The following is a 20,827-nucleotide window of genomic DNA, read 5'->3' as shown; positions in this document are numbered from 1 at the left end:
ACCCCACCAATCAGCCCTATGCAATGGTGGATCCCGGGGTGGGGTTTCCTCCGAGCACCTGGCCGAGTGGGTAATGGCCCATGCAGATACAATAGCCTTTTCAGAACCCCTGTGGTTTTCCTCTGCTGCCTGGCCCCCCGTCTAGGTGCTCCTGCTCAGTAGTGTCTGAGAGAAGGATTCCTCTGTCACACCGAGCAGCAACTGATCCCGACTATGATATTGAGCCAGGTACCGATGCTCAGAACCTGGAGCGACAGAATACGGTTGGTGCAGAAGGAGAGGAGGAAGGTCCCATGCTTGTGTAGGCTGCCTCATCCTCCCCAGAAGAGACAGGGATGGGTATTTCGCCACCCCAGGACACTTCAAGTCTCACCAGGAGTTATGGAAGAAGGTGGCCTCAAACTTAGGGCTGGAAGTGGAGGTTGTTAAAAAATCCTCCAACAACCTGTTCAACATCTGGGCTGCCGTGGCCCCGTCGAAGGTAGCTCTGCCTCTCAATGAGGCCATCATGCATCCAGTTAAAACCCTGTTGCAGACCCCTTCCTCACTGCCCCCCATGTCAAAGAAGGCAGATAAGAAGTACTACGTCTCCACCAAAGGGTAGGAGAACGTATGTTTCCATCCCTCCCGGATCCTTGGTGGCCTCAGCAGCCAATGAGAGGGAATTGCCAGGGTTGTGAGGCCCAAGGCGAAAGACTCAAAAAAGCAAGACAATTTTTGTAGGAAAATGTATTCTACCAATGGTCTACAGCTTCAGTCAACAGGCACTGCTGGGCAGATATGACTTTCACTACATGTTGAAGTGTAAAGACTCGCTTCTCCAAGAGTCCAGGCAGGAGATTGTTGCTCTAGTGGAAGAAGGGACAGTGGTGGCCAGGAATTCCCCACAAACCACCCTTGACACAGCGGATGCGGTGGCCGGGGCTATGGTGTCAGCAATGCCCATGCAAAGGGGCTCCTGATTTCAGTCCTCTGGCCCACAGACAAAGGTCCAGCAGGCTCTTCAAGCCCTTCTGTTTGAAGGGACTTCGCGCTTCTCAGAGCAAACAGACACCAAACTGCACAGCCTGAAGGACTCCAGAGCCACCTTCAAGCCCTTGAATCTCGGTGCCTTCAAGGAAGCATTTCAAGCCCCAACAGCCTGCCCACTTCCCAGGCCCACTGCCTTGTCAGGACCTGTTCAAAAAGCAGAACAGAAGTTATAGGTGCAGACAGACGCCCCCATCTGCCTCAGCCTCACTGCCTGACCCTCTCGGATACTCAGGGGGCTCCAAGCAGAACTTTTGACAGGGCACCCGAAGGCATTACACCAGTTCCCATACCGGATCCTGCCCCCCTTTTGCTTTTGGACCATCTCTCCTGCTTCAGCTCAGCAGGTCCCTTATCACCACAGAAATTGGAGAAGGGTGTTATGCTTCAGTGGGTTCCATGCCTCCCCATCCCAGTCCCTCTTCAGGGTCCTGTCTCATGAGCAACTTTTAGCTCAGGAGGTACAAGCCCTTCCGGTAGGAGCCGTGGAAGAGATGCCTCGGAACTTAAGAGGGAAAGGGCTTCACTTCCTTTATTTCCTAATTCCGATGCCAAAGGGCATCTGTGACCGATTCTAGCCCTGCAACGCCTCAAAAGGCTGAAGTTCCGCATGGTGTCCCTGGCCTCCATCATTCCTTCCCTGGATCCAGGGGACTGGTACGCTACCCTTGATTTGAAAGATGCCTGTTTCCACATCTCTACTTTCCGAGGCCACAGAAGGTTTCTCAGCATCGTTGTTAACCAGGCTCATTCCCAATTAACTGTCCTCCCGTTCAGCCTGTCAGCAACCAAATGGGTCTTTATGAAATGCATGGTAGTGGTGACAGCCTTCCTAAGAAGGTGAGGGGTGCCGGTGTACCCGTATCTCAGTGACTGGCTGGTCCAGGGCCAGTCCAAATCCCAGGTGAAAGCCAGCAACCACCTCGTCCAAGCAACCTTTTGAGCTCTGGGCCTGCTGATAAATGAGCAGAAGTCGACACTCATCCTGGTTCAGAGGATAGAGTTTATCAGAGCGGTGCTCGATTCTACCCAGGCAAGGGCCTTCCTCAGAAGCCCACTTCCAGTCAGTGGTGTCAGTGATATCACAAGTCAAGGATCGCTCCGTCATGACAGCCTGTTTCTGCATCAGGCTGTTGGGTCACATGGCCGCATGCATATACATGGTGCGGTATAGGAGGTTGCACCTCAGACCCCTTCAGGCTTGGCAGGCCTCCGTGTACTGGCCAAACAGCCATCATTTGGACTCGGTGCTCACAGTGTTTGTCCCAGTCCTTGCCTCCCTCGACTAGTGGACAGACCCTTGGTTGGTTGGCTTGGGTGTTCCCTTCATCAGGCCCCAATCCTCGGTATCCATAATCTCAGATGCATCCAAGCTTGGTTGGGGGCACCTCAGGACACAAGGTCAGTTGTCCTAGCAGGAGCTCTCATTACAGATAAACATCAGAGAGCTCAGGGTGGTCCGCCTACCATGTCAAGGTGTTCTTACCCCACATCGCAAGCAAGGTGGTGCGAGTTCTTACAGACAACATGGCAGCCATGATTTACATCAACAGGCGGAGAGCGGCCCGCTCTTCTCCCCCCATGTCAGGAGGCTGTTTGCTTGTGGGAGCTCTGCATAAAGCACTCGATCCACCTCAAAGCTTCTCATCTTTCGAGAGCCCAGAATGAGCTGGAAGATCAGCTCTTCTCACCGCGGATGGTCCCTATGTCCTGATGTAGTAAGGACCATTTTCCAGTGGCGGGGTATTCCCCTCGTAGACCTGTTCACAACCAGACAGACCAGGAAATGTCAGCAGTTCTGCTGTCTGCGTGACTGCAACCCGGGCTCGCTCACAGATGCCTTCTTACTCCCTTGGAGAAAACACCTGTTCTGTGCCTTCCCCCCATTCCTTTTGTGCACAGGATCTTGTAGAAGGTCAAGCGGGACGGGGTGAAGGTTATTCTCACAGCCCCAACCTGGACACATCAGCATTGGTTTGGGACATTTCTAGACCTGTCAGTAGCAACTCCAGTGGCACTTGGGTAGCAGGTTGGACTCACAACCACGGCACCTCCTGCTGGTCATGCTGGGAATTAGCTCAGTCCATGGACAGCACCGCCTTCTGATCGGTGTCTCTCCCGTTGTCCACTCTCCTGTCTCCATCCTCTGGCTCTGGGCCCACATTGCTCCCGTGGTCCATGGCGTCTGCTTCATCACACTGCCCTCCGGCCACACCCATCACTCTGTTCTCCCCCATTCCGGGGGTATTAGTAGTCCTGAGTCCATGCAACTGCCGCTGTGGCCGTCTACACCCCCAAAGTCTAGCCCCTTGCCTCGGGGGTAAGCCACAGTCTGTATAGGGCCAGGCTTCTCCACAGCCAGGTGCAGTGCAAAGGTGTGGGGGGGACCCAGGCCCGCCCACCATTCTGGATCCTGACCCAGGGACTTTCTGGCAGCAGCCATGTCCTGCCCTCCTTCTCTCCCCTCTACTGCTCACGCTCCCTGGGCCATTTCCCCATGACCCGTGCACCACCTGGCCCTTATCTCAAAGCCTGCAGTCTGGCAGTGGTTAGCCAGAGCTCTCCCTGCCCTGCTACCCTGCCCAGCACTGCTTTGTCCCGGGTGCGGCCCTCCTCTGAGAGCCTGTCCTCCTCCCTTCCTGGCCAGAGCGAGAGTGAGCTCGCCTCAGCCCTGTAGCCTTTTATAGAGCCCAGCCTGGCCCTGATGGGATGACTTCTCCTTTCCTCTGATTGGCCAGGTTAGAGCAGGCTCCCTCCAGCCTGCTTTTAACCCTTTCCCTGCTGGAGTGGGGCCCCACTACCTGCTCCCTTTCTTTCTGTACCCGATCTCACAAGATCACGGCCAAATGCTCTGTCTGCCTGACTGCGTGGAAGCTCCATGGTTAAATCCTGTGGAACTGGCCTGTTCAGAGCAGGTCTGCTAGGTCTTGCTAGGCAGTAGGAAACCTTCTAGCAGAGCTTCTTACCTCACCAAATGGAAGTGATTCTCCGTTTGGTCATCACAGCTAGGGGCACTGGAACTTCCCTACAAGTGGGGGGAGCATGCCGGCGCTTAAACTGCGGCTCTGCTTCTTCCCCCAAGTCACCACACCCGCTCCACCTCTTCCCCTGAGGCTTCCCCCTCACTCGCTTTTGCCCGCTGCTAAAGTGACAGGACCATGACCTCTTGGCCCCCCTGTTCCAGTGCCCCACCTCTCACTTGCTAAGCCATCTCTCCAAACTGTTCTGGAGTATCTGCTTCATCTGAAACAGCCAGGGCTAGTGAGTTACAGTACACCTAACAGTGATCTCAGCACTCCACCCCCTGCTGGGTGGCCGATCACACGAAACGTCCATTCACGTTCTCAAGTTTTCAAGGCTATTCTTGCAAATCTAGGAATCTATCCCCCTGGGGGACTTAAACCTGCTCCTGTCAGAGCTCACGGAGCCTCCCTTTGAGCCACTGGCATTGTGCCCTCTGGTGTACCGATCCAGGAAGGTCGCCTTTCTGGTAGCAATTACCTCAGTCAGAAGGATCTCCGAGATTAGCGCTCTTATGTCAAAACCTCCATACACAGTGTTCTTTAACGACAAGGTACAACGTCACCCCCCACCCCGTGTTCCTCCCAAAGGTAGTCTTACCATTTCATAGTAATCAGGCTATTTTCCTGCCCATTTTCTTCCCAAAGGTGCACAAGAATAGGGAGCAGTAGTGTCTCCATGCTCTGGTGTTCCCTAGTGTTCTACATAGAAAGGACCAAGCTGATCCGTAAATCCACACCACATGTGCATTCACATGTGGTACGAGCAGGTAGGTGTCCCACCACCTGCCTTCCTGATGGCCCGTTCTACAAGAGCACAAGCTTCCTCAGTGGTGTTCAAGGCCCAAGTCTGATCCAGGACATTTGCAGAGGCAACCTGGGTGTTGGGACATACTTTTTCTTTCCACTACACCAGCAGTCAGCAAGCCTGAGATGACGCTGGGTTTGGCTGGGCAGTGTTGCAATCTCCGTGTCCATGAACTCCGAGCCCACCTCTTCACAGTACTGCTTGGGAGTCACCGAACATGGAATGGACATGTGCAAGCACTCAAAGAAGGAAAAATGGTTGCTAACCTTTTTGTAACTATTGTTCTTTGAGATGTGTTGCACACGTCCATTCCACGAGCCATCTTCCTACTCCTCTGTCAGAGCTGCCGGCAAGAAGGAATGGAGAGGGTGTAAGGGCGACCGGTCCCCTTGCACCGTGACATGACTGCGCTGCACTAGATGGCGCTATAGCTGACCTGAGTGGTATTACTGAAGGAAAAGTTTCCGGTGACTGTGTGCGGGGTGCACACACTTAGCGTGGAATGGATGTGTGCAACACATCTCAAAGAACAACAGTTACAGGAAAGTTAGTGACTGGTTTTTGTGCAATCCTGGGGCATTGTTCAGAGACACAGCTTAGTGGGCTTGGCTCTCACCTGTGGCTGTGACACCAAATTGTATTTTAATCCCTTGGCCTATATTTTTCCAGAAGTGCTTAGTGATTTTTGGGTGTCTGTCCAGGCCCCTTTAAAAGATCTCAGTCGGGCACCCAAAATCACTAGTCATTGCTGAAAATCTAGGCATTTACCTCTGTGTATCTAATGCAGAGCGGCGGGAGGGGTGAAAATATTTGGGACTTTGTGTGGGTTATTTTTGTGCCCCCACAATCTGCCCTGTTTGCCAAGCTCAGGGTCTAATCTTTTCCCCACACTTTTCACTCGTCTTTGTGGTCCCCATCGTGTTCTTTTCTGTTCATTACAGCCTCCCTCCCTCTCCCTTAAATTCTCCTTCCTGTCACCATTCCCACATTCCCCTCCCACCCAGTCTCCCGCCCAGCCTCCTGTGTGGCTGAATTAACTAAGGGCTTGTCTACACTACCAAGTTTTGTTACCAAAAACTGCCTTTTGGCCATAAAACTGCGTTAGCGTCCACACTGCAACGCAACTTTTGTCAAGAAAAATGCCCGGTTTCGGTGACAAACTTCCAGCTAAATGAGGGATTTTTTTCTTCCCCCCCTCCCTTTACTGTCAACAAACATGCAGTGTGGACACAATGAGCCTTTTTTCGCCTACATTGGGGTTTCTCACAATGCCAACCAGCTGCTCTGGTCAGTGCTTTGAACTGCACTGCCTTTCAGCCAATAAACAACAATCAACCTCTCCCCTTGCAAGCCCTGGGAACGTTAAATTCCATTTCCTGCTGGCTGCCTCAGCGTGCAGCGTCCTCATGGCTTCCCAGGTGAGCATGGCTGGCTATCATTTCAAACGCTCTCCCGCTTGACCCATCATGGAGCTTTTTGACCTAAGTGTATGGGGAGAGGAGTCTGAGCAGTCTCAGTTGCGAGTGACCTATAGGAATTGAGACACGTATGGACACATTTTACGGACCATGTGTGAAAAGGGCTATGAGGGGGACACATTTTCACTCCCTGGGAATCCTTAGTTTCCCCTGCACTCCACCCCCTCTCACAGGTTTTACCATGATACCTGGACCTACACACAGCTGATATCTAGATAGATAGATAGATATAATATTTTACCCTAAGATCCTCACTTACCAACAACCAATGGGTGATTTAGTGTGTTTCACTGTAATTTGTGTTGATCAATAAAGGCAAACTTTTTTTAATAGTACAACTATTATTTTCTGTTCCACAAACCACAATGATCACTTCAGCCCCTGGTACAGGCTGTTCAAGCATTTTCTCCAGAAATACGTGTTTCATGGGATGTTAAATGGGAAGCAACCGCAAACGGTACACTTCGGTGCTCCTCATTGCCAAAGCGCTTCCTCAAAGCCTCCCTCATGTTCACAGCAGCCCTCTGTGCTCCTCTGACAGCCCAAGTGTCTCACTGCTGAAATTCTGCAAACAAGCACTGTGCATCAGTGCTCCACCCCTGAACATTTCACCCTTAGGTTCACAGAGATTATGTAAAGTGTAGCACACAGCTATGACCATGGGAATGTTCTCCTCTATAAGGTCTAGCCTGCCAAAGAGACACCTCCATCTCCCCTTCAATCTGCCAACGGCACATTCCACCACCATGTGGCACCAGCTCAGCCTGTTGTTAAAACGCTCTTTGCTGGTGTCCAGCTGCCCTATGTAAGGTTTCATGAGCCAGGGCTGAAAGGGGTAAGCCGGGTCTCCTAAGATTACACCCCCCCACACTGTGATCTTGTCTAGAAAGAAGGTCCCTGCCTGTGGCTTTCTGTACTGGCCACTGTTCCTGAAGATGCGTGTGCCACGCACCTTTCTAGACCCTGCATTGATGGCTGTGAAACACCCCCGGTGATCAAAAAGCACCTGCAGCACTATCGAGAAGTATCCCTTCCTGTTGATGTACTCTATGGCAAGGTGGTCTGGTGCTATAATAGGAATATATGTGCCATCTATTGCACTCCTCTCTCCACACAGTTAGGAAAGCCCATCTCTGCAGAGCCATCCAGTATGTCATTCACTTTTCCCAGACTCACGGTCCTCCGCAGCAGGATGTGATTTATTGCCCTGCACACTTGCAGGAATACAGCCCCAACAGTAGACTTCCCCACTCCAAATTGATTTGCAACTGACTGGTTGCAATCAGGAGTCGCAAGCTTCCACACAGCGATTGTAACACGCTTCTCTACTGAGAGGGCAGCTCTCATTCTGGTGTCCTTGTGCCACAGGTCGGGGGCCAGCTCAGCACAGAGCTTCAGGATGTGTTGTTTTACACATCCTGAATTTCTGTAGCCACTGCTCTTCATCCCACACCTGCATGATGATGCGATCCCACCAATCAGTGCTGGTTCCCCTAGCCCAAAAGCGATGGTCTACCCTGCACAGCCAGTCTGTGAGTGCCAAATGCAATGCCAGGTTGCTGCTGTCCATCTGTCCCAGAAAGTCCACCTGCGACGCATCTTCCTCAGTCAGTAACTTGTGGAGTAACTCTGCTGCTATGCGTGATGTTGTTGTGGAAAATTGACCACACGGTTGATTTTGGATCAGACAGCCTGAGGCTCCTTTATTTTATACGAGCATATATGCAAGGAGAGTCAGCATGGCCCCATGCAAGTGGCAAGCTGCTCTGCCCTCCTTAAATTTCAACTAGCTTATAAAGATTAAACCCACAGACAAATTACACATACTTCCGTATTAATTACCTTATTTGGAATACATTGCAAAATTAATATAGGACAAAAGCAAAAACAAGCGTCTCACCCACTAGCCCCGCCCCCATTACTCACTGTCTGTTCTTTTGCGGTCAGCGACCTTTCTAACACAACTGTTGTGGTTCTATATTTCATAAGCCTGGCTATTGCAAATTATGCCACTTGGGGACTTTATCACTCTGCCCCCTCATGCCCTTTATACACACAAAGCTATTGTTCCATTTTGGAAACTTTCCACTGTGACTCCTTTTACCTCTTGACGCACAGAAGCAACTTTCCCTCACTCTTTCATCACTCTGTCCCCCTCCTCTCTTCCCCTTACACACAGAGACAAGCTGAACCAAAGTTCCACACAGCCTAGAAATAAGCTTAATCAAAGTTTAGGCCTAAAAGCCTGGCCAAAGTTGTAAGCCCACCAGATTTTCCCTCGCAATAGCCTGATATCAGTGAATACAGCATAGGAGAGAAGTGCAGGATCCATGCTTTCTCATTGCTCTGCAAATGCTGAAGTGCACAGCAAAGAATGGCAGCTGCCAAATTGGTGCGAAAGGAAGCCGGAAACCCCTGGAGAACTGGGAACCAAAGCAGTGGCTGACAGGATGTTTTATGTGGTCCTAATATGGTCCACGGTCCATTCCGCATTCCCACAATACTTAGTGACAGATGCTGCTGCCAGGCACAGTGGGATACATACCCACAGTGCATTGCTCCCGCTGTTGATGAGTGAGCTAAAAATGTAGACATGATGTGTTGGTAGATGGAGCAAGTGGAGACATGCTTTGGCGACTTTTCTTTTAGTGACTTCTGTGTGTCCACAGTATCTTCGGTGACAAAACGTCGTAGTGTAGACATACCCTAAGCCTGGTCTTCGTTGTGTGGCAAATAATGGGAGGTGGTGGCCGCTGTTGTGAAGTTTAGCCTGGCTGTGGGAAAATGGTGGGCAGCTGAACTAAGGGCCATTAATGGCCTGATCCTTACAGGGAATCACCTTGAGACAGTGGCCATGTGAAAAAGAGGCCAATGTGAAGTTTGTTCTTTGCCGTTCCTAGATTGAGTTGGGGGCACAGGGAAGATGGGGCAGGGAAACAGAGTGACCCTGGGGATTCTGTGAGGTCATTAAACCAGAGCAGAGGTTAGTGTGAGGGACAGACCTCCTGCATCCCCTCCCAGTGGGGCTGAGGGGGGGGGGGTACTGTGAATGGAGGGGTGGCGGACAAAGTGATCCTGGGGAGCTTGCAAAATTAATACAACCAGAGCAGGAGAGACCACCTCCACTCCCTCTCTTCTCCAGAATGACCCTCACTACTAGAAGTGGGGGGATCCTCAGAGAGCTAGAGGGGATAGATCCCTGCAATATCCGGAGAATTCCCTTTGGGGTTGTTGAGGATAGAAGAACAAGCAGCAATGAGGTACTCTTTGAGGGGTGTGAGCTCTCTGGAGTTGGGGCCTTTAGTGTACAAGACCCAACGGTATGGAGGGGGGACCCCCTGTGTGTCTGGGTTCCCCCCTGAAAGGAGCTGGGAGGTTTTAGAGCCCAAAGCATAAGTGAGGACCCTGTTTCTCAAGGGAAGGAGGGCCCAGTAGCAAGGGGAGGACCCAGTGGGCTACCTGCAGTGGGCTGTTGGTGAGATTTTCACAGACAGGCTGCTGCTGACCCTCAGCTGTGTTTCAGGGTTTCACATTATCCAGACAATATTCGGCTGTGATCTCCGGGAAGACAACACCACTCAGGGGTTTTATCAGGATTCGTATGACGGACGAGACTTTCTTACCTTCGATAAGGAGACCATGACATGGGTAGCAGCAGATATTGGGGCTCAGATCACCAAGAGGAGATGGGATGCTGAAGTGTTTGACAACCAGTACTGGAAACTCTACCGGGAGGAGAAATGTATTTCCTGGCTAAGGAGTTCTCTAGAGTACGGGAAGGAGACTCTGCAGAGGAAAGGTAAGGCCGGGGGACAAGCCCCACCCAGGAGGTCATTACAAGTTACATCTCCATTCCCGAGCCCCAGTTCCAAAATGGAGCAGGGGGATAGGTGGCCGTTCAGCTAGACTTGCACCCAGCTATGTGGAGAAAAGATGATAAATTGAAAAATGTTAAAAGCAGCTCACTGTAGAGAAGCTTTCAGTAGTAGCCATGTTAGTCTGTATCAGCAAAAAATCGAGTCCTTGGAGACTAACAAATGTATTTGGGCATAAGCTTTCATGGACTAGAACCCACTTCATCAGATGTATGAAGTAAAAGATACAGGAGCAGTTAAAGTGGTAAGAGAGTGGCCCATTACAGACAGTTGAGAAGAAGGTGTGAGTAACAGTAGGAGAAATTAGTATTGGGGAAATTTAAGTTTAGGTTTGTAATGACTCAGCTGCTCCCAGTCTTTATTCAGGCCTAATCTGATGGTATCTAGTTTGCAAATTAATTCCAGTTCTGCAGCTTCATGTTGGAGTCTATTTTTGAAGTTTTTTTTGTTGAAGAATTGCCACTTTGAGGTCTGTTATTCAGTGACCAGAGAGGTTGAAGTGTTCTCCTACTGGTTTTTGAATGTTATGATTCCTGATGTCAGATTTGTGTCCATTTATTCTTTAGCATAGACACTGTCTAGTCTGGCCAATGTACATGGTAGATGGGAACTGCTGGCACATGATGGCATATATCACATTGGTAGATGTGCAGGTGAATGAGCCCCGGATAGTCTGGCTGATGTAGTTAGGTCCTATGATGGTGTCTCTTGAATAGATATGTGGACAGAGTTGGCACCAGGGTTTGTAGCAGGGTTTGGGTCCTTGGTTAGTGTTTTTGTTGTGTGGTGTGTAGTTGCTGGTGAGTATTTGCTTCAGGTTGGGGGGCTGTCTGTCAGCGAGGACTGGCCTGTCTCCTAAGGTCTCTGAGAGTGAGGGATCGTCCTTCAGGATAGGCTGTAGATCTTTGATGATGCGTTGAAGAGGTTTTAGTTGGGGGCTGAAGGTGATGGCTAGTGGCGTTCTGTTACTTTCTTTGTTGGACCTGTCTTGTAGTAGGTGACTTCTCAGTACCCTTCTGGCTCTGTCAGTCTGTTTCTTCACCTTACCAGGTGGGTATTACAGTTTTAAGAATGCTTGATTAAGATCTTGTAGGTTTTTGTCTGTGTCTGCGGGGTTGGAGCAAATGCAGTTGTATCTTAGAGCTTGTCTGTAGACAATGGATCGTGTGGTGTGTTCTGGATGAAAGCTGGAGGCATGTAGGTAAGTATAGTGGTCAGTAGGTTTCCGGTATAGAGTGATGTTTATGTGACCATCGCTTACAAGCACTGTAGTGTCTAGGAAGTGGACCTCTTGTGTGGACTGGTCCAGGCTGAGGTTGATGGTAGGGTGGAAATCGTTGAAATCTTGGTGGAATTCCTCAAGGGCCTCCTTCCCCTGGGTCCAGATGATGAAGATGTCCTCAATGTAGCGCAAGTAGAGTAGAGGCATAAGGGGGGCAGAGCTGAGGAAGCATTGTTCTAGGTAAGCCATAAAAATGTTGGCATACTGTGGGGCCATGCGGGTACCCATCGCAGTGCCGCTGACTTGCAGGTATAAATTGTCCCCAAATGTGAAATAGTTGTGGGTGAGGACAAAGTCAAAAAGTTCAGACACCAGGTTTGCCGTGATGATAGTGGGGATGCTATTCCTGATACTTTGTAGTCCATCTTTGTCTGGAATGTTGGTGTAGAGGGCTTCTATATCCATCGTGGCCAGGATGGTGTTTTCAGAAAGATTGTAGTTTCCTCAGGAAGTCAGTGGTGTTTTGAAGATAGCTGGGAGTTCTGGTAGCGTAGGGCCTGAGGAGAGAATCTACATAGCCAGATAATCCTGCTGTCAGGTTGCCAATGCCTGAGGTGATGGAGCGTCCAGGATTCCCAGGTTTATGGATCTTGGGTAGCACATAGAATACCCCTGGTCAGGGTTCTAGAGGTGTGTCTGTGCAGATTTGTTCCTGTGCTTCTTTAGGGAGTTTCTTAAGCAGATGGTTTAGTTTCTTTTGGTAACCCTCAGTGGGATCAGAGGGTAATGGCCTGTAGAATGTGGTGTCAGAGAGTTGTCTAGCAGCATCTTGTTCATATTCCGACCTATTCATGAATTCATGTCCTTGGCCCTCTTTACAAATGCCAAGAAGAAAAAGCCCTGCACAGCAGTGTAATGTGTATTTCAGTACCAAGGGGCTGGGAAACTAATTTTTCAGCATGTGTAAATCCTTTTGAAATCCATAATATTGGGTAAATGGATTTAGAAACAACCGAGAAGAAATTAGGCAATTAATATTAGCTAGTTTGAGAGGCAGTTTATCTCTGTGTGTCACTTTTTGTTTAATGGGCCCTTTCCATCTCTAATTGATCAGTTTGTGTAGTTCATTTTTTGCTCCCTGGCCAGGGCAAGATTTTTCCCTCTTTCCAATTCAGGGACTGAGAGGAGATGGGCACAAACCTAGCACATGATTGACACCTGTATCTGGAGCTTAGTGAATCCTTTCAAGGTACTTGTGTCACTGTGGCTGGGAGCAGAGGCTTCTGGTTACCACACTCATAGAATCTGGTCAGGGACCTGGATTCAGGGTTCACCGTTGCTGATGTTGTGAATTCGGCACAAGAATTCTCTAACATGGTGGTTCTCTCTCATCAGACGGATTCCGTCTCATGGACTCTCATCCTCTCCCACTGCTGGGGTCTCAGAATTTCATGCTGCAAAGCCCCAGCAAAGGCTGCCTGGATTAGAGCTTGAAAATAGCTAACTTCAATTTCTTCTTTTTTGCAGTGCGCCCAACAGCTAGAGTGAGTGACAGGTCATCTCATGACGGCCTCACCACCCTCTCTTGTAAGGTCAGTGAGTTCTACCCCCGGGACATCACCGTGACCTGGCTGAGAAATGGAGAGAGCAGAGAGCAGGAGACCTACTCTGAAGGCATCCTACCCAGTGGGGACGGGACCTACCAGACCTGGGTGACAATGGAGATTGATCCCAAGATCAAGGCCCATTATTCATGTCACGTGGAACATGAAAGCCTGTTAGAGCCACTCTCTGTCCCCTGGGGTAAGGAGTTTGTGTGTTTGTGTTTTCCTAGTGAGAGAGGGGGGAATCCATTAAACTCAAACCCTGAAAATTCTCATTCGGATTTATAGGCTGAAGCTGGAATTTCCTCAGGGTCTGTGAGGCCCTGTCCCCTTTGGCCCTGTCCCTCTGCAGTCAGGTTCTAGTGCTAGAGTTGGGACCCACAGTGCCTGGGGCTCATGTCTTGCTCTCCAGTTTGCTGCCTCTGGGACTGTTGGATACATCTCAGCAATACAGTGTCTCTGAAGGGAGAAGATTAACAATGAGACATTAAGGCCTGAAGGGACCATTCTAATAATCTGATCTGAACTCCTGCATAGCCCAGGGCAGGGGGGGAAATCACACCAGGTACCCCAGCATCCAGTCTGGTCATGTGGGGGCAAACGAGATCTGATCCTTCAGAAAGAGATGCCCATTCCAGATGTAAAGTCTCCAAGGGATGGAGAATTTACCACATCCCAGAGGAAGCTCAAATCTGCCCCTTATTTCCAGACTGAATTGGTCTTGCTTCAGTTTCCAGCCCAGTGTCAACTTCATGCACTCATGGTCCTGCCTCTCGAGGTCCCTTCCAATCCAATGATCCAGCAGGTTCTCAGAAACATAGCTCTACGGGCCCTTCATTCTTGTCCATGTGGCCAGAGAGAGAGGTTTAATGTTGGGAGCAGCTTGTTTCTGTGCACAGTGATGCTGGAAGGGAGGGTGTGGCCTTGGAATGGAACGAAGAGGCAGCTTAGAGCCCCTGCATCAAGGGGGAGAATCTCCTATGCCACTAGCACAAGGAAGCCTTTATTACACATGGAGCTGCCTTCCAGCCATCTTTTTGCTTGGTTAATTGGGATGTGGAAAAATGCAGCATTTAGAAGTGCAAACAATTTCTAAAAAGGCAGCCTGCACTGGAAATCTAGTCAGCAGATGGTTTCACATAATCCTGCTGCCACGTCCCCTGCCAATTTATGTGTCAGAAACCACATTTCCTTATTCTCTTAGAAATATTTTTTCTTTTTGCTGTATTATTATATGGATCTTTCAGACAACAGGAGAAGTGATTAGTGAAACTGAAAGTGTATAGAGAACTTGGGATTTAACAGGTTTATATAAACCAAGAACAGTATTAAAATATCTCTGTCGTCCCCTCTTCACTTCCTGACACCTCAAAAAACATGCACTGTGTCTGTAACTCCAGTCATGGCAGGGAAATCCAGAGCTTTGAGGTCAGTTTCCAGTTTGTCACCAGACTCCCGCAATGGGACTGTGTTCCATTAGTCATGAAAGTGAGCATGGTCAAGGGGGGTTAGGGGCTGGGAGCCAGGAATCCTGGGTTTTGTCCTTGGCTCTAGGAGGTAAGTGGAGGCTAGTGGGTTAGAGCAAGGGATCTGGGAGCCAGAACTCCTGGTTCTTCTTCGAGTGATTGCTCAGGTGTATTCCACAGTAGGTGTGCATGCTTGCCACATGCACCAGTGCCGGAAGTTTTCCCTTAGCAGTACCCGTACTGGGGGAGCACCGCGGCAACCCCTGGAGTAGCACCTGAATATCGCGCTATAAGGGGAGCCAGGGGTTCCCCATACCCTCAGTTACTGCTTGCCACCAGTGAAGGTAGTTGGAACTTTACTGCTCCAGCTTTGCTGCAGCCCTTCTTCTTGACCTTAGTGGTACCATTCGTGAATTGTTCTCCAGTTGTTAGAGTGGACTCAGGGCATGCCCCATGCCCCAGGCTTCAAGTCATACAACTCCTGTCGCTGTTCCATGCCCAGGAGCGACCCTCATGCTGAGTGTCTTCGCTGCCTGAGTGAGACTCACGTCAGTGACCGTTGCAAGATCTGCAGGTCGTTCAAACCAAGGACCAAGTAGGAGAGAGACTTTAGACTTCGAGCTCTCCTGATGGAGTCGGCGCTGACCCTGACGCTGGTGTGCAGATCGGACTCGGTGCCAGCCGCTGCGTCGTCGGTACGTAGCGAGGCCCCTTCAACCAGTCGGTGCCGCTCTCCCCCCAGAAAGCAAAGGAAGGGCCCGACCTTGCAATTGACACCGCAATAAGGATAAGTGGGAGGCTGGTCCCGCGCTGGGCAGCCCTCAATCCCCCCCGGGCTCAATGGCTCCGATTCGCATGGAGCGGAGCATCCCGGTACTGTCAGCCCAGGCATCCCCACTGGCAGGCTGTGAAGGACATTATGTCCCCGCCCGTCCCGAGCTCACAACCAGGTACTGGCCCCAGGTCTCGAGGAAAGCCTCCTTTGGGTGCCCACCAGACCTCTCTGAGCAGCTGCACTTCCTGCTCCGAGGATCTCTCCCTGCACCACTTGGTGCACAACGGCCGCTCTTCTGGCAGCTCCTGGCCACCCTCGACGCTGGCCAGACCATCCGAGCTGCCGTCAGGACGGGAGTCGCAGGGGCCCTCTACGCCTCCTGCCAGTGAGTGTAGGCGCCGAGAAAGGCACCAGGAATGCTCACCTGCTAGGCATGGGTACTGGAGCTGCTCTTGATGGGACAGACATCATCATTCCTGTTCCAGCTCCTGCTCAACTAGACGTCACACCAGAGGCTCCCCCCAGAGCACCTCGGCATCAGGGCACCTGGCTTCGCATCGCCGTCGACGCATACCGAAGCAGTTCATTGCATGGGTGCTGGTCCTCGACGTCGAGATCCAGGTCCCGAGGAAGACGACGTCACAGGCACTGTTTCTACCGCTCCCGGGGCATCGAGCATTCTTCGGCGACCTCGGCCTCAACACCTGTCCACCCATCCTCGGTCTGCGCCATTCCGCCAGGACACATACTGCCATCGGGCATTCAGCCGGGCCAATGGCAGGGGACCCCCTGGCAAGGACAGTGGCGCCAGTGGGCACCGTGGCCACCGGTGCCAACCCAGATGGAGGCCCGTTCAGTCGCTTGAGCATCTCAGGCTCCATCGGCCTCCTCCAGGCGCCCCCGGGGCAAGTCGGCGGTCACAAGTCGGTGGACCCGTGCCCAGACTCTCATCTGAGACTCAATGCTTCAGCACCGACCGAGGTGCCTGGCTCCGTGTGGGCCCTCTTCCTGGCACCGGACAACAACATAGCAGCGCCACCGCCATAGGTCCTGAAGGAGGACTTCAAGGCGCACCAAGACCTGCTAAAGCGGGTGGCATCCAACCTCCAGCTGCAGGCTGAGGAGATGGAGAGTCCATCTGATTCCTTCTTGAATGACCTGTCCCCCTCGGCACCGGGCTGCGTGGCCCTGCCCCTGCACGAGGGTATTGCCAACATTTCGAACTCGCTGTGGCAAACTCCTGCCTCCTTGGCCCCAATCTCCAAGAAGGCTGAGAGGAAATACTTTGTGCTGGCGAAGGACCACGAATACCTTTATTCCCACCTGGTACCCAACTCACTGGTGGTGGAATTGGTAAACCACAGAGAGCATCAGGGCCAGCCCGTGCCCACCCCCCAAAAAAAGACGCCAGGAGACTGGACTCCTTTGGCAGAAAATTTTATTAATTGGCTAGTTTCCAGCTTTGGGTAGCCTACCACCAGGCCTTACTGAGCAGATACGACTTCAACCTGTGGGAGTCTCTGCTTAAGTTTGAGCCCTTCCTCCCGGACTCGGACAGGAAGTACTTCAAGGCTCTTGTGGAAGAGGGGTCGACGGCGGCTAAAGCGGCCCTGCAAGCAGCGTTGGATGCTGCTGACACGGCGACCCGCCGTGCGCAGGCATCGTGGCTCTTGTTGTCCAGGTGTCGATGGAGGCCCGGTCTCTGATGCAGGACCTCCTGTTCGATGGCAAGGCCTCTACGCCCAATTTGACAAGGCCAAATCGCTTCAGGTGGCTAAACCTGCGAGGAGCAGATATGAGCCCCCGTACAAAAGACCCAGAGACCAGAAGCATTGGCCTCAGCAGCAGTCCCACTCTGCCCCGCAGCCTGGACCCTCTAAGGGCAAGAGGCAGGGGAAGAGGCGGTTTTGACTATCTGCAGGGAGTCCCCCCAATTAATAAAGTTTGTGTTCTGCAACTGATTGTCTGCCTTCCTCAGGGCATGGTCCCGCATAACTTCAGACCAGTGGGTCCTCAGTACCATTTCCAAGGGCTGCGTATTGCAGTTCACCTCACCTCCAGCAAATCACCCGCCCTCCATGATGGCCCCCGGGGGACCCGGAACATGTCCGCCTCCTGAGTCAGGAGGTGGATCGGCTGCTTCACCTGGGGGCAGTGGAAAGGGTACTGGTTCAGTTCCAGGGCAAAGGGTTCCACTCCCAATACTTCCTGGACCTGCGCGACCTGAACAGGTTCCTAACCCGTTCCAAGTTCCGCATGGTGTCCCTGGCTTCTATTATCCCCCCCCTTGACCCGGGGGACTGGTACGCATATTTTCACGTCCATATTTTTGAGGGGCACAGGCACTTCCTCCAATTCATGGTAAGGATGGACCACTACCAGTTTGCAGTCCTCCCCTTTGGCCTATCCACAACTCCCAGAGTTTTCACAAAATGTATGTCCATGGTGGCGGCCTACCTCAGGCGGGAGGAGGTACAAATCTTCTCTTACCTGGATGACTGGCTCCTCAAGGGAGAGTCTTGTTTCGAAGTGGAGTCCCATGTGGAGCTGCTCCTATTGACATGCGCCAATCTAGGCCTTGTTGTGAACGAGACCAAATCAACATTAGTGCCCGTTCAGCACATAGAGTTCATTGGGACCCTGCTGGATTCCTCAAGGGCCACAGCCTCTCTTCCCCTGGACAGATTCGAGACCCTAAGGGATCTCATCGCCTTGGTCACGGCCTTCCCGGTGACCATGGTGAGGGCGTGTCTTCAGATTCTGGGACATATGGCGGCGTGCACTTACATGGTCCACCACGCCAGACTCCGTATGAGGCCCCTCCAGATATGGCTGGCCTCCCAGTTCTCCCAAGCTGGGGACTGTCTAGACAAGATTCTCACAGTTCCATCCCTGATACTGGGTTCCCTTCTATGGTGGTCCTGCCCAAGCAACATGCTGCAAGGGATTCCCTTCAGGGAGGCCAACCCGTCCATAGACCTGCTGTCGATGCTTCGGACCTCGGCTGGGGAGCCCACACGGGGGACATGCAAACCCAGGGAACGTGGTCGGCCCCGGACTTGCCCTTTCACATAAACGTCAAGGAGCTCAGGGAGGTAGTTGGCATGTGTGGCTTTCCTCATGCACCTCCGCAGCAAGGTGGTCAGAGTCCTCATGGACAACACCGCCACCATGTACTATATCAACAGGCAAGGCGGAACTCGCTCCCTAGCCCTCTGCCGGGAAGCCCTGAACCTATGGGAGTTCTGTATATCCCACGATATCTCACCTCCCGGGCGTCCGCAGTACACAAGCGGATCGCCTCAGCAGGGTCTTCTCCCCCCAGTACGAGTGGTCACTCCACTTGGAGGTCACTCACCGACTCTTCCAAGAGTGGGGAACTCCCCAGATTAACCTGTTTGCAACCTGCCAGAACTGGCATTGCCCCCGGTTCTGCTCCAGGGGAGGGGTGGGGAAAGGCACGATCTCCGACATGTTCCTCCTGAGCTGGTTGGGCCAGCTCCTCCATGCCTTTCCCCCATTCCCCCTCATCGCCAAGATCCTTCAGAAGGTGAAAATGGACAAGGTGAGAGTCATTCTCATAGCTCTGGCATGGGCCCACCAGAACTGGTATGGGCCCCTCCTAGGCCTCTTGGCAGCCCCCACAAGGTTGCTGCCTCTCCACCTGGACCTCCTCTCCCAGGACAGAGTGTGCCTCCTCCATCCCAATCTGGCCACGCTCCACCTGACAGTGTGGCTGCTCCGTGGCTGAATGAGGAGGCCGTCCATGCGTCGGATGTACGTGGCGAAGTGGTCCAGTTTCGTCAGGTGGGCGAGTGAGCAGGGAGTGTCCCCCTCCGCCGCACCTCTCCAGTTTGTCCTGGACTACCTTTTATCCCTTGGGGCACAGGGTCTGGCACCTGCCTCAGGGTGCACCTCGTGGCCATATTGGCCTTTCACCCACCGGTGCAGGAGCACTTGGTCTTCTCCCACTCCATAACCTCCCATTTCCTGAAGGGCCTTGACCATTCGTTCCCATATGCTAGGCCCCCTGGGCCACAATGAGCCCTCAACCTGGTCTCGTCCCATCTCATGAGGCCCCCCCTTCAAACCCCTAGCAACATGTTACTGGTCGCACTTCTTGTGGAAGGTGGCCTTCCTTGTAGCGATCATGTTGGCCCGACGTGTCTTGGAACTCAGGGCCTTAACCTCAGAACCCCCCTATACGGTCTTCCACAGGGATAAAGTCCAGCTCCACCCACACCCGGCGTTCCTCCCGAAGGTGGTCTCCGCCTTTCATATGGAGCAGAGCATCTTCCTCCCCGTGCTCTGTCCTAAGCCCCATTCCTCCAACAAGGAATGCTGCCTCCACACGCTCGATGTGCGTAGGGCATTGGCTTTTTATCTGGATCAGATTAAGCCGTTCCAGAAATCCTCTCAACTCTTTATTGCCTTGGCCAAGTGGGCGAAGGGGCAGCCTGTCTTCACCCAGCGGCTTTCCCGCTGTATCACCTCATGCATACTCACATGCTATGATTTGGCAGGGATTCCCCTGCCACCGATCATCAGAGCGCACACTATGAGGGCTCAGGCCTCCTCAGCTACCTACGTTTCCCATGTCCCTATCCAGGACATTTGTAGGGCGGCCACCTGGGCATCAGTTCACACATTTACTTCGCATTACGTGATCGTCTCCCAGTCTAGGGATGACGCCGGGTTCGGCAGGATGGTACTTCGTCCCAAACCATTGTGAACTCCTACCCACCTCCAACAGATACTGCTTGGAATCACCTACTGTGGAATACACAGGAGCAATCACTCGAAGAAAAAAGGACAGTTACCTGTTCCGTAACTGGCGTGCTTCGAGATGCATTGCTCCTGTCTATTCCACATCCCTACCTCCTTCCCCTCTGTGAGAGTTGTCCGGCAAGAAGGCACTGAGGGTGAGGGAGCCCGTGGCTCCCCTTATTGCGCAATATTCAGGTGCTACTCCAGGGGTCGCCACGGTGCTCCCCCAGTATGGGTATTGCTAAAGGAAAAACTTCCAGCACCGGTGCACGTGGCGAGCACACACACCTACTGTGGAATAGACAGGAGCAACGTATCTCAAAGAATGCCAGTTATGGAACAGGTAACTGTCCTTTTCTATCCTTGGCTCTAGAAGGAGAGTGGGGTCTCGTAGGTTAGAGCAGGAGGTCTGGGAGCCAGGATTCCTGGGGTCTATTTCTGGCTCTTGCACCGACACACTGTGTGATCTTCAGCAAGTCTCCCCCCTTTCCCGTTTAGGGACGATACTGACATCCCTGCTGTCCCACAGTTAGGGTTATGAAGATTGATTGATGTGATAAAAGTCTTCTAGTTAAAGTGCTAAATATTTATTATGAGTTGAAATGGTAGAGCCTTGGTCTAGTGTCCAGGACTTTCTATGGTGGGGTGCAATGCATGGTAGGTGCATGGTGGCTGCACTGGAAGGGGTGGAGTGTTGCAGGACTCATCCCTAACCTGGGGAGCTGACTGACTGATCCCTGCAGTGAGATGAAAGGTGGGGTTTAGTGGTGGGGGGTGGATTTT

General features: G+C 52.1%; 1 protein-coding gene across 1 annotated transcript in view; it reads left to right on the top strand.

Annotated features, from left to right (window-relative positions):
* LOC120406094 (major histocompatibility complex class I-related gene protein-like) overlaps nucleotides 1-20,827 on the top strand; it is a 40,669-nt gene that overhangs the window by 19,252 nt on the left and 590 nt on the right. Inside the window, exons 3-4 of the mRNA XM_039540385.1 lie at nucleotides 9,859-10,134; nucleotides 12,960-13,235. Of these exons, the coding sequence (XP_039396319.1) occupies nucleotides 9,859-10,134; nucleotides 12,960-13,235 (552 nt within the window). The remainder of the gene's footprint in view (nucleotides 1-9,858; nucleotides 10,135-12,959; nucleotides 13,236-20,827) is intronic.

The sequence above is a fragment of the Mauremys reevesii genome, linkage group 5, assembly GCF_016161935.1.
Source record: "Mauremys reevesii isolate NIE-2019 linkage group 5, ASM1616193v1, whole genome shotgun sequence".
NCBI lineage: Eukaryota > Metazoa > Chordata > Testudines > Geoemydidae > Mauremys > Mauremys reevesii.
Note: the sequence above shows the minus strand (reverse complement) of the source record. Positions and strands in the feature narration are given on the sequence as shown.